The 15,854-nt window shown below is 38.4% G+C and overlaps 2 protein-coding genes across 5 annotated transcripts in view; both read right to left on the bottom strand.

Moving 5' to 3' along the window:
• Nucleotides 1–11,562: 11,562 nt before the first annotated feature.
• LOC108013691 (mitochondrial coenzyme A diphosphatase NUDT8) lies at nt 11,563–12,835 on the bottom strand. Its single transcript, XM_017079610.4, has 2 exons — nt 12,458–12,835; nt 11,563–12,330 (listed from the first exon to the last, which is right to left on the bottom strand). Exons 1-2 carry the CDS (start codon nt 12,742–12,744, stop codon nt 11,766–11,768), a joined length of 852 nt encoding a protein of 283 aa, XP_016935099.2. The 5' UTR covers nt 12,745–12,835; the 3' UTR covers nt 11,563–11,765.
• Nucleotides 12,836–13,487: 652 nt separating this feature from the next.
• The window catches only part of inaE (inactivation no afterpotential E), a 30,892-nt gene continuing 28,525 nt past the window's right edge, over nt 13,488–15,854 (bottom strand). For 3 of the 4 annotated variants that reach the window (XM_065867562.2, XM_017079646.4, XM_017079647.4), the window contains one exon: nt 13,488–15,770. In XM_065867562.2, coding sequence (XP_065723634.2) covers nt 13,836–15,770 — 1,935 coding nt within the window. In that variant the 3' untranslated portion in view covers nt 13,488–13,835. The remainder of the gene's footprint in view (nt 15,771–15,854) is intronic. The other variant, XM_070997877.1, reaches the window with a different exon arrangement.

Here is a 15,854-nt window from a genome sequence, read left to right as displayed (position 1 = left end):
TTTTTTTTCGGTTTTTTCATCGTAGTTCAGCCAGTTCAAGGCGTACAGCTAAAATACCGACTGTTTTGAGCAGCTTGCTTAATATGCTAACGATCCTCATCACTTTTATGAAAATTTATTTTTTGACCAATTTTCGCAATTTTTGTAGTGGTTTCATCACATTTTTTCGAAAAATGGCAAAAAATAAAAAATTTTCAGGTTAGAATGCCAATCGATTGGAAATTAAACAACGAGTTCAACGAGGTATGACATTCCTCATTCTGACTTATACTTTTGTTATGGCAGCCAAAAAACCGAATATTTTTGGCGAAAAAAAGGGTTTACATTTTTGTCAAAAATACGAAATTCAGATTTTTGCAAAAAATGCGACATTTTTTTTCGGTTTTTTCATCGTATTTCAGCCAGTTCAAGGCGAACAGCTAAAAGACCGACTGTTTTGAGCAGCTTGCTTAATATGCTTACGATCCTCATCACTTTTTTGAAAATTTATTTTTTGACCAATTTTCGCAATTTTTGTAGGGGTTTCATCACATTTTTTCGAAAAATGGCAAAAAATGAAAAATTTTCAGGTTAGAATGCCACTCGATTGGAAATTAAACAACGAGCACTACGAGGTATGACATTCCTCATTCTGACTTATACTTTTGTTATGGCAGCCAAAAAACCGAATATTTTTGGCGAAAAAAAGGGCTTACATTTTTGTCAAAAATACGAAATTCAGATTTTTGCAAAAAATGCGACATTTTTTTTCGGTTTTTTCATCGTAGTTCAGCCAGTTCAAGGCGTACAGCTAAAATACCGACTGTTTTGAGCAGCTTGCTTAATATGCTAACGATCCTCATCACTTTTATGAAAATTTATTTTTTGACCAATTTTCGCAATTTTTGTAGGGGTTTCATCACATTTTTTCGAAAAATGGCAAAAAATGAAAAATTTTCAGGTTAGAATGCCAATCGATTGGAAATTAAACAACGAGCTCAACGAGGTATGACATTCCTCATTCTGACTTATACTTTTGTTATGGCAGCCAAAAAACCGAATATTTTTGGCGAAAAAAAGGGCTTACATTTTTGTCAAAAATACGAAATTCAGATTTTTGCAAAAAATGCGACATTTTTTTTCGGTTTTTTCATCGTAGTTCAGCCAGTTCAAGGCGTACAGCTAAAATACCGACTGTTTTGAGCAGCTTGCTTAATATGCTAACGATCCTCATCACTTTTATGAAAATTTATTTTTTGACCAATTTTCGCAATTTTTGTAGGGGTTTCATCACATTTTTTCGAAAAATGGCAAAAAATGAAAAATTTTCAGGTTAGAATGCCAATCGATTGGAAATTAAACAACGAGCTCAACGAGGTATGACATTCCTCATTCTGACTTATACTTTTGTTATGGCAGCCAAAAAACCGAATATTTTTGGCGAAAAAAAGGGTTTACATTTTTGTCAAAAATACGAAATTCAGATTTTTGCAAAAAATGCGACATTTTTTTTCGGTTTTTTCATCGTAGTTCAGCCAGTTCAAGGCGTACAGCTAAAATACCGACTGTTTTGAGCAGCTTGCTTAATATGCTAACGATCCTCATCACTTTTATGAAAATTTATTTTTTGACCAATTTTCGCAATTTTTGTAGGGGTTTCATCACATTTTTTCGAAAAATGGCAAAAAATGAAAAATTTTCAGGTTAGAATGCCAATCGATTGGAAATTAAACAACGAGCTCAACGAGGTATGACATTCCTCATTCTGACTTATACTTTTGTTATGGCAGCCAAAAAACCGAATATTTTTGGCGAAAAAAAGGGCTTACATTTTTGTCAAAAATACGAAATTCAGATTTTTGCAAAAAATGCGACATTTTTTTCGGTTTTTTCATCGTAGTTCAGCCAGTTCAAGGCGCACAGCTAAAAGACCGACTGTTTTGAGCAGCTTGCTTAATTGCTAACGATCCTCATCACTTTTATGAAAATTTATTTTTTGACCAATTTTCGCAATTTTTGTAGGGGTCTCATCACATTTTTTCGAAAAATGGCAAAAAATAAAAAATTTTCAGGTTAGAATGCCAATCGATTGGAAATTAAACAACGAGTTCAAGGAGGTATGACATTCCTCATTCTGACTTATACTTTTGTTATGGCAGCCAAAAAACCGAATATTTTTGGCGAAAAAAAGGGTTTACATTTTTGTCAAAAATACGAAATTCAGATTTTTGCAAAAAATGCGACATTTTTTTCGGTTTTTTCATCGTAGTTCAGCCAGTTCAAGGCGCACAGCTAAAAGACCGACTGTTTTGAGCAGCTTGCTTAATATGCTAACGATCCTCATCACTTTTATGAAAATTTATTTTTTGACCAATTTTCGCAATTTTTGTAGGGGTCATCACATTTTTTCGAAAAATGGCAAAAAATGAAAAATTTTCAGGTTAGAATGCCAATCGATTGGAAATTAAACAACGAGCTCAACGAGGTATGACATTCCTCATTCTGACTTATACTTTTGTTATGGCAGCCAAAAAACCGAATATTTTTGGCGAAAAAAAGGGCTTACATTTTTGTCAAAAATACGAATTTCAGATTTTTGCAAAAAATGCGACATTTTTTTTCGGTTTTTTTATCGTAGTTCAACCAATTCAAGGCGTACAGCTAAAAGACCGACTGTTTTGAGCAGCTTGCTTAATATGCTAACGATCCTCATCACTTTTTTGAAAATTTATTTTTTGACCAATTTTCGCAATTTTTGTAGGGGTTTCATCACATTTTTTCGAAAAATGGCAAAAAATGAAAAATTTTCAGGTTAGAATGCCACTCGATTGGAAATTAAACAACGAGCTCAACGAGGTATGACATTCCTCATTCTGACTTATACTTTTGTTATGGCAGCCAAAAAACCGAATATTTTTGGCGAAAAAAAGGGCTTACATTTTTGTCAAAAATACGAAATTCAGATTTTTGCAAAAAATGCGACATTTTTTTTCGGTTTTTTCATCGTAGTTCAGCCAGTTCAAGGCGCACAGCTAAAAGACCGACTGTTTTGAGCAGCTTGCTTAATATGCTAACGATCCTCATCACTTTTATGAAAATTTATTTTTTGACCAATTTTCGCAATTTTTGTAGGGGTTTCATCACATTTTTTCGAAAAATGGCAAAAAATGAAAAATTTTCAGGTTAGAATGCCAATCGATTGGAAATTAAACAACGAGCTCAACGAGGTATGACATTCCTCATTCTGACTTATACTTTTGTTATGGCAGCCAAAAAACCGAATATTTTTGGCGAAAAAAAGGGCTTACATTTTTGTCAAAAATACGAAATTCAGATTTTTGCCAAAATTGCGACATTTTTTTTCGGTTTTTTCATCGTAGTTCAGCCAATTCAAGGCGTACAGCTAAAAGACCGACTATTTTGAGCAGCTTGCTTAATATGCTAACGATCCTCATCACTTTTATGAAAATTTATTTTTTGACCAATTTTCGCAATTTTTGTAGGGGTTTCATCACATTTTTTCGAAAAATGGCAAAAAATGAAAAATTTTCAGGTTAGAATGCCAATCGATTGGAAATTAAACAACGAGCTCAACGAGGTATGACATTCCTCATTCTGACTTATACTTTTGTTATGGCAGCCAAAAAACCGAATATTTTTGGCGAAAAAAAGGGCTTACATTTTTGTCAAAAATACGAAATTCAGATTTTTGCAAAAAATGCGACATTTTTTTTCGGTTTTTTCATCGTAGTTCAGCCAGTTCAAGGCGTACAGCTAAAATACCGACTGTTTTGAGCAGCTTGCTTAATATGCTAACGATCCTCATCACTTTTATGAAAATTTATTTTTTGACCAATTTTCGCAATTTTTGTAGGGGTTTCATCACATTTTTTCGAAAAATGGCAAAAAATGAAAAATTTTCAGGTTAGAATGCCAATCGATTGGAAATTAAACAACGAGCTCAACGAGGTATGACATTCCTCATTCTGACTTATACTTTTGTTATGGCAGCCAAAAAACCGAATATTTTTGGCGAAAAAAAGGGCTTACATTTTTGTCAAAAATACGAAATTCAGATTTTTACCAAAAATGCGACATTTTTTTCGGTTTTTTCATCGTAGTTCAGCCAATTCAAGGCGTACAGCTAAAAGACCGACTGTTTTGAGCAGCTTGCTTAATATGCTAACGATCCTCATCACTTTTATGAAAATTTATTTTTTGACCAATTTTGTATTTTTGTCAAAAATACGAAATTCAGATTTTTGCAAAAAATGCGACATTTTTTTTCGGTTTTTTCATCGTAGTTCAGCCAGTTCAAGGCGTACAGCTAAAATACCGACTGTTTTGAGCAGCTTGCTTAATATGCTAACGATCCTCATCACTTTTATGAAAATTTATTTTTTGACCAATTTTCGCAATTTTTGTAGGGGTTTCATCACATTTTTTCGAAAAATGGCAAAAAATGAAAAATTTTCAGGTTAGAATGCCAATCGATTGGAAATTAAACAACGAGCTCAACGAGGTATGACATTCCTCATTCTGACTTATACTTTTGTTATGGCAGCCAAAAAACCGAATATTTTTGGCGAAAAAAAGGGCTTTTTGTCAAAAGTACGAAATTCAGATTTTTGCAAAAAATGCGACATTTTTTTTCGGTTTTTTCATCGTAGTTCAGCCAGTTCAAGGCGTACAGCTAAAATACCGACTGTTTTGAGCAGCTTGCTTAATATGCTAACGATCCTCATCACTTTTATGAAAATTTATTTTTTGACCAATTTTCGCAATTTTTGTAGGGGTTTCATCACATTTTTTCGAGAAATGGCAAAAAATGAAAAATTTTCAGGTTAGAATGCCAATCGATTGGAAATTAAACAACGAGCTCAACGAGGTATGACATTCCTCATTCTGACTTATACTTTTGTTATGGCAGCCAAAAAACCGAATATTTTTGGCGAAAAAAAGGGCTTACATTTTTGTCAAAAATACGAAATTCAGATTTTTGCAAAATATGCGACATTTTTTTTCGGTTTTTTCATCGTAGTTCAGCCAGTTCAAGGCGCACAGCTAAAAGACCGACTGTTTTGAGCAGCTTGCTTAATATGCTAACGATCCTCATCACTTTTATGAAAATTTATTTTTTGACCAATTTTCGCAATTTTTGTAGGGGTTTCATCACATTTTTTCGAAAAATGGCAAAAAATTAAAAATTTTCAGGTTAGAATGCCACTCGATTGGAAATTAAACAACGAGCTCAACGAGGTATGACATTCCTCATTCTGACTTATACTTTTGTTATGGCAGCCAAAAAACCGAATATTTTTGGCGAAAAAAAGGGCTTACATTTTTGTCAAAAATACGAAATTCAGATTTTTGCAAAAAATGCGACATTTTTTTTCGGTTTTTTCATCGTAGTTCAGCCAGTTCAAGGCGCACAGCTAAAAGACCGACTGTTTTGAGCAGCTTGCTTAATATGCTAACGATCCTCATCACTTTTATGAAAATTTATTTTTTGACCAATTTTCGCAATATTTGTAGGGGTTTCATCACATTTTTTCGAAAAATGGCAAAAAATGAAAAATTTTCAGGTTAGAATGCCAATCGATTGGAAATTAAACAACGAGCTCAACGAGGTATGACATTCCTCATTCTGACTTATACTTTTGTTATGGCAGCCAAAAAACCGAATATTTTTGGCGAAAAAAAGGGCTTACATTTTTGTCAAAAATACGAAATTCAGATTTTTGCAAAAAATTCGACATTTTTTTCGGTTTTTTCATCGTAGTTCAGCCAGTTCAAGGCGCACAGCTAAAAGACCGACTGTTTTGAGCAGCTTGCTTAATATGCTAACGATCCTCATCACTTTTATGAAAATTTATTTTTTGACCAATTTTCGCAATTTTTGTAGGGGTTTCATCACATTTTTTCGAAAAATGGCAAAAAATGAAAAATTTTCAGGTTAGAATGCCAATCGATTGGAAATTAAACAACGAGCTCAACGAGGTATGACATTCCTCATTCTGACTTATACTTTTGTTATGGCAGCCAAAAAACCGAATATTTTTGGCGAAAAAAAGGGCTTACATTTTTGTCAAAAATACGAAATTCAGATTTTTACCAAAAATGCGACATTTTTTTTCGGTTTTTTCATCGTAGTTCAGCCAATTCAAGGCGTACAGCTAAAAGACCGACTGTTTTGAGCAGCTTGCTTAATATGCTAACGATCCTCATCAGTTTTATGCAAATTTATTTTTTGACCAATTTTCGTAATTTTTCTAGGGGTTTCATCACATTTTTTCGAAAAAGGGCAAAAAATGAAAAATTTTCAGGTTAGAATGCCAATTGATTGGAAATTAAACAACGAGCTCAACGAGGTATGACATTCCTCATTCTGACTTATACTTTTGTTATGGCAGCCAAAAAACCGAATATTTTTGGCGAAAAAAAGGGCTTACATTTTTGTCAAAAATACGAAATTCAGATTTTTGCCAAAAATGCGACATTTTTTTTCGGTTTTTTCATCGTAGTTCAGCCAATTCAAGGCGTACAGCTAAAAGACCGACTGTTTTGAGCAGCTTGCTTAATATGCTAACGATCCTCATCAGTTTTATGAAAATTTATTTTTTGACCAATTTTCGCAATTTTTGTAGGGGTTTCATCACATTTTTTCGAAAAATGGCAAAAAATGAAAAATTTTCAGGTTAGAATGCCAATCGATTGAAAATTAAACAACGAGCTCAACGAGGTATGACATTCCTCATTCTGACTTATACTTTTGTTATGGCAGCCAAAAAACCGAATATTTTTGGCGAAAAAAAGGGTTTACATTTTTGTCAAAAATACGAAATTCAGATTTTTGCCAAAAATGCGACATTTTTTTTCGGTTTTTTCATCGTAGTTCAGCCAATTCAAGGCGTACAGCTAAAAGACCGACTGTTTTGAGCAGCTTGCTTAATATGCTAACGATCCTCATCACTTTTATGAAAATTTATTTTTTTACCAATTTTCGTAATTTTTGTAGGGGTTTCATCACATTTTTTCGAAAAATGGCAAAAAATGAAAAATTTTCAGGTTAGAATGCCAATCGATTGGAAATTAAACAACGAGCTCAACGAGGTATGACATTCCTCATTCTGACTTATACTTTTGTTATGGCAGCCAAAAAACCGAATATTTTTGGCGAAAAAAAGGGTTTACATTTTTGTCAAAAATACGAAATTCAGATTTTTGCCAAAAATGCGACATTTTTTTTCGGTTTTTTCATCGTAGTTCAGCCAATTCAAGGCGTACAGCTAAAAGACCGACTGTTTTGAGCAGCTTGCTTAATATGCTAACGATCCTCATCAGTTTTATGAAAATTTATTTTTTGACCAATTTTCGCAATTTTTGTAGGGGTTTCATCACATTTTTTCGAAAAATGGCAAAAAATGAAAAATTTTCAGGTTAGAATGCCAATCGATTGGAAATTAAACAACGATCTCAACGAGGTATGACATTCCGCATTCTGACTTATACTTTTGTTATGGCAGCCAAAAAACTGAACTTTTTTGGTGAAAAAAAGGGTTCAAATTTTTGTCAAAAATTCAAAATTCAGATTTTTGCCAAAAATGCGACATTTTTTTTCGGTTTTTTCATCGTACTTCAGCCAATTCAAGGCGTACAGCTAAAAGACCGACTGTTTTGAGTAGCTTGCTTAATATGCTAACGATCCTCATCAGTTTTATGAAAATTTATTTTTTGACCAATTTTCGCAATTTTTGTAGGGGTTTCATCACATTTTTTCGAAAAATGGCAAAAAATGAAAAATTTTCAGGTTAGAATGCCAATCGATTGAAAATTAAACAACGAGCTCAACGAGGTATGACATTCCTCATTCTGACTTATACTTTTGTTATGGCAGCCAAAAAACCGAATATTTTTGCCGAAAAAAAGGGTTTACATTTTTGTCAAAAATACGAAATTCAGATTTTTGCCAAAAATGCGACATTTTTTTTCGGTTTTTTCATCGTAGTTCAGCCAATTCAAGGCGTACAGCTAAAAGACCGACTGTTTTGAGCAGCTTGCTTAATATGCTAACGATCCTCATCACTTTTATGAAAATTTATTTTTTTACCAATTTTCGTAATTTTTGTAGGGGTTTCATCACATTTTTTCGAAAAATGGCAAAAAATGAAAAATTTTCAGGTTAGAATGCCAATCGATTGGAAATTAAACAACGAGCTCAACGAGGTATGACATTCCTCATTCTGACTTATACTTTTGTTATGGCAGCCAAAAAACCGAATATTTTTGGCGAAAAAAAGGGTTTACCTTTTTGTCAAAAATACGAAATTCAGATTTTTGCCAAAAATGCGACATTTTTTTTCGGTTTTTTCATCGTAGTTCAGCCAATTCAAGGCGTACAGCTAAAAGACCGACTGTTTTGAGCAGCTTGCTTAATATGCTAACGATCCTCATCACTTTTATGAAAATTTATTTTTTGACCAATTTTCGTAATTTTTGTAGGGGTTTCATCACATTTTTTCGAAAAATGGCAAAAAATGAAAAATTTTTAGGTTAGAATGCCAATCGATTGGAAATTAAACAACGAGCTCAACGAGGTATGACATTCCTCATTCTGACTTATACTTTTGTTATGGCAGCCAAAAAACCGAATATTTTTGGCAAAAAAAAGGGTTTACATTTTTGTCAAAAATACGAAATTCAGATTTTTGCCAAAAATGCGACATTTTTTTTCGGTTTTTTCATCGTAGTTCAGCCAATTCAAGGCGTACAGCTAAAAGACCGACTGTTTTGAGCAGCTTGCTTAATATGCTAACGATCCTCATCACTTTTATGAAAATTTATTTTTTGACCAATTTTCGCAATTTTTGTAGGGGTTTCATCACATTTTTTCGAAAAATGGCAAAAAATGAAAAATTTTCAGGTTAGAATGCCAATCGATTGAAAATTAAACAACGAGCTCAACGAGGTATGACATTCCTCATTCTGACTTATACTTTTGTTATGGCAGCCAAAAAACCGAATATTTTTGGCGAAAAAAAGGGTTTACATTTTTGTCAAAAATACGAAATTCAGATTTTTGCCAAAAATGCGACATTTTTTTTCGGTTTTTTCATCGTAGTTCAGCCAATTCAAGGCGTACAGCTAAAAGACCGACTGTTTTGAGCAGCTTGCTTAATATGCTAACGATCCTCATCAGTTTTATGAAAATTTATTTTTTGACCAATTTTCGCAATTTTTGTAGGGGTTTCATCACATTTTTTCGAAAAATGGCAAAAAATGAAAAATTTTCAGGTTAGAATGCCAATCGATTGAAAATTAAACAACGAGCTCAACGAGGTATGACATTCCTCATTCTGACTTATACTTTTGTTATGGCAGCCAAAAAACCGAATATTTTTGGCGAAAAAAAGGGTTTACATTTTTGTCAAAAATACGAAATTCAGATTTTTGCCAAAAATGCGACATTTTTTTTCGGTTTTTTCATCGTAGTTCAGCCAATTCAAGGCGTACAGCTAAAAGACCGACTGTTTTGAGCAGCTTGCTTAATATGCTAACGATCCTCATCACTTTTATGAAAATTTATATTTTGACCAATGTTCGCAATTTTTGTAGGGGTTTCATCACATTTTTTCGAAAAATGGCAAAAAATGAAAAATTTTTAGGTTAGAATGCCAATTGATTGGAAATTAAACAACGAGCTCAACGAGGTATGACATTCCTCATTCTGACTTATACTTTTGTTATGGCAGCCAAAAAACCGAATATTTTTGGCAAAAAAAATGGTTTACATTTTTGTTAAAAATACGAAATTCAGATTTTTGCCAAAAATGCGACATTTTTTTTCGGTTTTTTCATCGTAGTTCAGCCAATTCAAGGCGTACAGCTAAAAGACCGACTGTTTTGAGCAGCTTGCTTAATATGCTAACGATCCTCATCACTTTTATGAAAATTTATTTTTTTACCAATTTTCGTAATTTTTGTAGGGGTTTCATCACATTTTTTCGAAAAATGGCAAAAAATGAAAAATTTTCAGGTTAGAATGCCAATCGATTGGAAATTAAACAACGAGCTCAACGAGGTATGACATTCCTCATTCTGACTTATACTTTTGTTATGGCAGCCAAAAAACCGAATATTTTTGGCGAAAAAAAGGGTTTACATTTTTGTCAAAAATACGAAATTCAGATTTTTGCCAAAAATGCGACATTTTTTTTCGGTTTTTTCATCGTAGTTCAGCCAATTCAAGGCGTACAGCTAAAAGACCGACTGTTTTGAGCAGCTTGCTTAATATGCTAACGATCCTCCTCACTTTTATGAAAATGTATTTTTTGACCAATTTTTGCAATTTTTGTAGGGGTTTCATCACATTTTTTCGAAAAATGGCAAAAAATAAAAAATTTTCAGGTTAGAATGCCAATCGATTGGAAATTAAACAACAAGCTCAACGAGGTATGGCATTTCTCATTCTGACTTATACTTTTGTTATGGCAGCCAAAAAACCGAATATTTTTGGCGAAAAAAAGAGTTTTCATTTTTGTCAAAAATTCAGATTTTTGCCAAAAATGCGACATTTTTTTTCGGTTTTTTCATCGTACTTCAGCCAATTCAAGGCGTACAGCTAAAAGACCGACTGTTTTGAGCAGCTTGCTTAATATGCTAACGATCCTCATCACTTTTATGAAAATTTATTTTTTGACCAATTTTTGCAATTTTTGTAGGGGTTTCATCACATTTTTTCGAAAAATGGCAAAAAATGAAAAATTTTTAGGTTAGAATGCCAATCGATTGGAAATTAAACAACGAGCTCAACGAGGTATGACATTCCTCATTCTGACTTATACTTTTGTTATGGCAGCCAAAAAACCGAATATTTTTGGCGAAAAAAAGGGTTTACATTTTTGTCAAAAATACGAAATTCAGATTTTTGCCAAAAATGCGACATTTTTTTTCGGTTTTTTCATCGTAGTTCAGCCAATTCAAGGCGTACAGCTAAAAGACCGACTGTTTTGAGCAGCTTGCTTAATATGCTAACGATCCTCATCAGTTTTGTGAAAATTTATTTTTTGACCAATTTTTGCAATTTTTGTAGGGGTTTCATCACATTTTTTCGAAAAATGGCAAAAAATGAAAAATTTTCAGGTTAGAATGCCAATCGATTGGAAATTAAACAACGAGCTTAACGAGGTATGACATTCCTCATTCTGACTTATACTTTTGTTATGGCAGCCAAAAAACCGAATATTTTTGGCAAAAAGAAGGGTTTACATTTTTGTCAAAAATACGAAATTCAGATTTTTGCCAAAAATGCGACATTTTTTTTCGGTTTTTTCATCGTAGTTCGGCCAATTCAAGGCGTACAGCTAAAAGACCGACTGTTTTGAGCAGCTTGCTTAATATGCTAACGATCCTCATCAGTTTTATGAAAATTTATTTTTTGACCAATTTTCGCAATTTTTGTAGGGGTTTCATCACATTTTTTCGAAAAATGGCAAAAAATGAAAAATTTTCAGGTTAGAATGCCTTGTACATGTCAGAAATATTCTTTGATTGGCTGCAGGACCAAATCAAAATAAATCATGATTCTTATTGGGACTCTGGTGCGAGTTTGGAGGTCCTCTTGCAACAAAATGGTCAACAGTTTTATTACACAGATTAGATGTAATTCACAATAAATATCTAAACTAATACGAAGAACACCATCGAATTTAGCCTATTGTTCGGTTCGACCGATCACATTGGGCGTGGCCTGAGCGGGATTATGTCGGGGGATAGAGGGTGTCTCCTCAGGTGCGCATCGAGGGATCCGTGGCGGCATGCTCGCGGTGATGCGGCAGCTTGGGCGGTAGCTTAAATGGCCGAATGAACTTGATGTTCGTCCTGAGGCAATCGGGCAGCTGACTGGGCGGCAGCAGGCAGTGCAGAAAGAGATGCGTGAGGTAGCCAGTGATGCCCCAGATGCGGTGGCGGTCCACCACGAACACGGGTCCGCTGTAGCCGCTGCGGAACTGCGTGTGTTTGGTGGCCTTGGGCACTATAAGGTCGTTGAGCGGCACACTGAACGCCTCCTCCACCTCCGCCCAGTTGAGACGCAGCTCGGAGACGCAAAAGTCGGGCACCACGCCCACCACCGGCACAATGGACGAGGTGCGCGGCAGTATCAGCTGGTTAGCCTCGCCCCACACTTGGATTCGGTGACGCGGCAGCCCGATCTCCTCCTCCGTCTCGCGTAGCGCACAGTCCACATAGCTCGTGTCCTGGTCGTCCAGCCTGCCGCCCGGAAAGGATATCTGGAAGCTGTGGCTGCGCAGGTGCCTCGAGCGTCGCGTATAGAGCAGGGAAATCTCGTTTCTAAAAGTAAGAAGGAGGATTAGATGAAGTCTTCTTCTGGTTAGACTTGTTGGAGCCTGGGTGTGGATAGTGGCAAGGGTTTTTTGCCAGTAGAGAGACTTAATAAGTGGAAATGGGAGCTACTCACGTGCCCCGCTCCTGGCAGAGGGCGATGAGGACGGCAGACGTCTGCTTCTCCCGGCGACTGGGCGTCAGAGCCTTGGGTCGCGGGAATGAGGGCAGGCTGCGCATCTTCTCCATGCACCTTCGCTGCGATTCCGCTCCGATGAGCTCGGCGGGAGTTATCAACTGGTGGCCATGGCCATCCGGCGGCTCCGACGACGTGGCGGCGTTGGAGGAGGAAGAGCTCAGGTGGCGGTTCAGCTGCAACAGAAGCTGCGGCGCTGTGCGAGTTGCCTGGTTTATCATCGACATCGTAGCGTTTTTGGGGTATCCAAAACAAAGTCGGTTGAACGATATGATGTAAACAAATGTAAACGGATCGAACTTTGGAATTTGATTTAACAGAATCCCAAACAGAGCTGCCAACAGCCGATAGTGTGCTGTTGTGCGCGAAAAGTGCGCTGTTAAGCGGTTAACAGTGCTGTTAGCTCAGCTGTTTTGAAATTACCAGCTGACCGTTAAACCGTTAAATTTTAAATCATTATCAATATTGATAATGATACTGATTACACATATTCCCAAAAATCTGTTTATTACCTACTAGAAAATATATGACTTTTACTTTTAACTGTACAAAAACGTAATATTTTAAAATTAAAACAATGCATGATTTAGGAATTTGTATCCCTAATTTTAAAACTTGTATATAAATCTATAAAAACAGAATCAGTTTACGCCCTTAAATGTTAATCAATAAATTAAGAATGATTTGTAAACGTTATGGGATATACTTAATCCGAATTAATTTTACTCAAGAGATTTGATGTGGTTCTGAGCATAATTTCCAATATTTTGGGATTCAAGAATGGTTTATTCTTAATTCAAGAATAGAGTCCTGCAGGACAATCTAAAAACCAGATGAATTCAGTGTCTCCTTTGATTTGTGATCCAATAATAATCATCCGACTCCTATTTCCTGTAAAATCTAAGTCATAGAAGTAACATTCTATCATTATTTTATATATAGGTATGATTATTAAAAAAATACGCATATATCATTTTTTAAAACGTTTTATTAAAATTTGTCGTCGCTTAGGGTTTGGCTGCACAAAAAAATATATATATATATATTGCATTTATTTAATAGTAAACGCCCGTGTTAACGCTAAATGTTGTTCCTTAGGTAATCGGTATGCAAAATGTTAGTTTCTTTTCTTTTTTTTTTTTTAATCAACTGACTTTGTGGATCGCTTGTGTGAAAGCAATGGCAAACGGCATAATTGTACCGATTTTGGGTCGGGATTACAAGAGTCACGAGTTAAGAGTTTCGAGATTTGAGTTTCGAGTTTCAAGCATCATCGATCGCTCGGTCCGGGTAAGGTACTGCTTACAACTTAGAACTATTAAACGTTACTTTCGTTATTGGCGGCGGCGGCGGCCTGCTTGGCTGCCGATCCTCCAGCGGCCACACGGGATCGGGTAAATTTGCTAATGGACGTGGGCGATGCGGAGACAACTGCAGCATTGGCTGCACCGGCAGCTGCATCCAAGCGGAGACTGTTCCCGGCCGGATAGACACAGGCCTTGCCCCGCCTGCGATTCGCCGGAGAGCCGGAGCTCCTATCACCCATTTGTACTAGGCTGGGCACCATGTCCTCGGCCCTGGCGAAGACGAACTCCTCGGAGGAGAGTCGCTTCCTCACCCGACCGCCCACCACATCCGGTCGCTTGCCATTGCTCAGCGGTGATGGTGATGCGGGTGCCACCAGGGCAGGGGTCTCCATCACACTGCCAGCGCCGAGAACGGGAAAGTGGGACTCCAGCACGCCGGGACGCATGATAATCTCCTCCAGGTGGGGGCCACCATTCTGCCTGGCCGGCGTGGCAAACTGTTCCAACGATGAGCTGGCACTGTAGAAACTAGTGTCGGTGGAGCCCAATCCCATGGCGCCCTGGCCTCCTTGCCCTTCGGACATCTCATTGGCGCATCTGGAGTGCTCGGAGCGAGTGCAGCAGCCACGCTGGACATCCCGATCGCATGGACAGTAGGGGCACAGCCGCAGGCAGTCCGCATCCGAGAGGATATCGCTGTCGCTGAAAGTCAACTTCTTGGCCGGCTGCGTTTGCCTCGACGCCAGCTGATCCCTATCTCGATCCCCAATCCCGTCCAGCGGATCGGCGGACTTGGAACTCTGGACCGCATTCGAGCCATGCGGCAGCTGCAAACGCTGAAGACTGTGCGCAGAGGCCGACTCAAAGCTATCGTCGCTGGAATCCAGGCTATGGGCAGCTGGAGATTGATCTGGAAAGATGCGCGGAAAGGTGATGAACACACGTCCCATCCGTTTGTACTGATCTAGGTTCCTGGTGTCCTCCGCACAGCCAGCCAGATTCTCGCTAAACTTGGGCGCCCGCCTCATCACCTTGGGCGTGTGCAGCTGCGACTCGAAGATGTCCTCCAGCGGGACCTTGGGTCCACCCATGCCCACGCCCATGTGCTGCAGATAGCGCTCAATGCTGTTGGCCAGACTGATGGGCACACTGGTGCGCGAGGAGACGCTGGAGATCTCGGATAGCGTCTCGGGACTGGCCAGCGGGGCCAGGCCATACCAGTCGTCGTGCAGGAGATCCACACCAGGCACTGCACCCGCATCCGAAGCGCGGCGAAGGGCCTGGACTTGGGCCAGCGGCAGGGAGCGTGGCTTCTTCTCGGAGTGCTGGCGCCCCAGCAGGGACCTCTCCGGCAGCAAAGGCGGTGGAGTTAGGGCCATATCGAAGGCCACCGCCTTGAGGCGCGGCATGGCCATCTCTGCCATGGGTTCGGGGTCCACATCCGTTTCGGGATTATTACCAATTACGGTGGCCGTCGTCTCGGCACTGATCAGCGAGGGACTCTGACGAAGGGCCACCGTGGCCAGGCTGTCATCCAGAGCACTTGATATGTCGTACGGCGTGGTGGCCGAGCTCAGGAGCGACGAGGCGGCCGAGGCCAGGCGCTGCTGTGGAGCCGGTTGGAGTGGGGCGGAGCCGTTGGTGAAGGACGTCTCCAGGCACAGCTTGTGCTGGGTCGTTGGCGTCAGGACGAGGCAGTTGCTCAGGTTCGTGTAGGAACTTTGCGAGGGCCGCTTGCAGTGTTGCGACTGCGACATCGAGGATCGCATCTGGTTGGTATCCGTTTCGGGGTCGAATCTCATCGTGCCATTCGTCGTCGTCTCCCTGTGGCCGCTGCAATGGGGCGGCTCCAGTTCCGCATCGTGATCGTGGGCTTCGTTCGATCCGGTGGAGAATGCATTGGAGGTCTGGCGCTGGGGCTTGCGTGGCCCACTCGTTGTTACAACCTAAAGTAGCGAGTAGCGAAAGAGGAAGGGATCAGTGTTTGCATGTACTGAATCATTTATCTTAGTTCTAAGTTGTAGTCCTAC

The sequence above is a fragment of the Drosophila suzukii genome, chromosome X (genome assembly GCF_043229965.1).
Source record: "Drosophila suzukii chromosome X, CBGP_Dsuzu_IsoJpt1.0, whole genome shotgun sequence".
Classification (NCBI taxonomy): Eukaryota; Metazoa; Arthropoda; class Insecta; order Diptera; family Drosophilidae; genus Drosophila; species Drosophila suzukii.
This window is presented reverse-complemented; position numbering and strand designations above follow the sequence as displayed.

What these genes read in the sequence shown, in the direction of transcription:
- LOC108013691 (XM_017079610.4), bottom strand. Translation starts at nt 12,744, where the DNA reads ATGTCGATGATAAACCAGGCAACTCGCACAGCGCCGCAGCTTCTGTTG. An exon ending in CTCTGCCAGGAGCGGGGCAC is followed by an intron (nt 12,331 to 12,457) that starts GTGAGTAGCTCC and finishes TCTTACTTTTAG; the next exon opens with AAACGAGATTTCCCTGCTCT.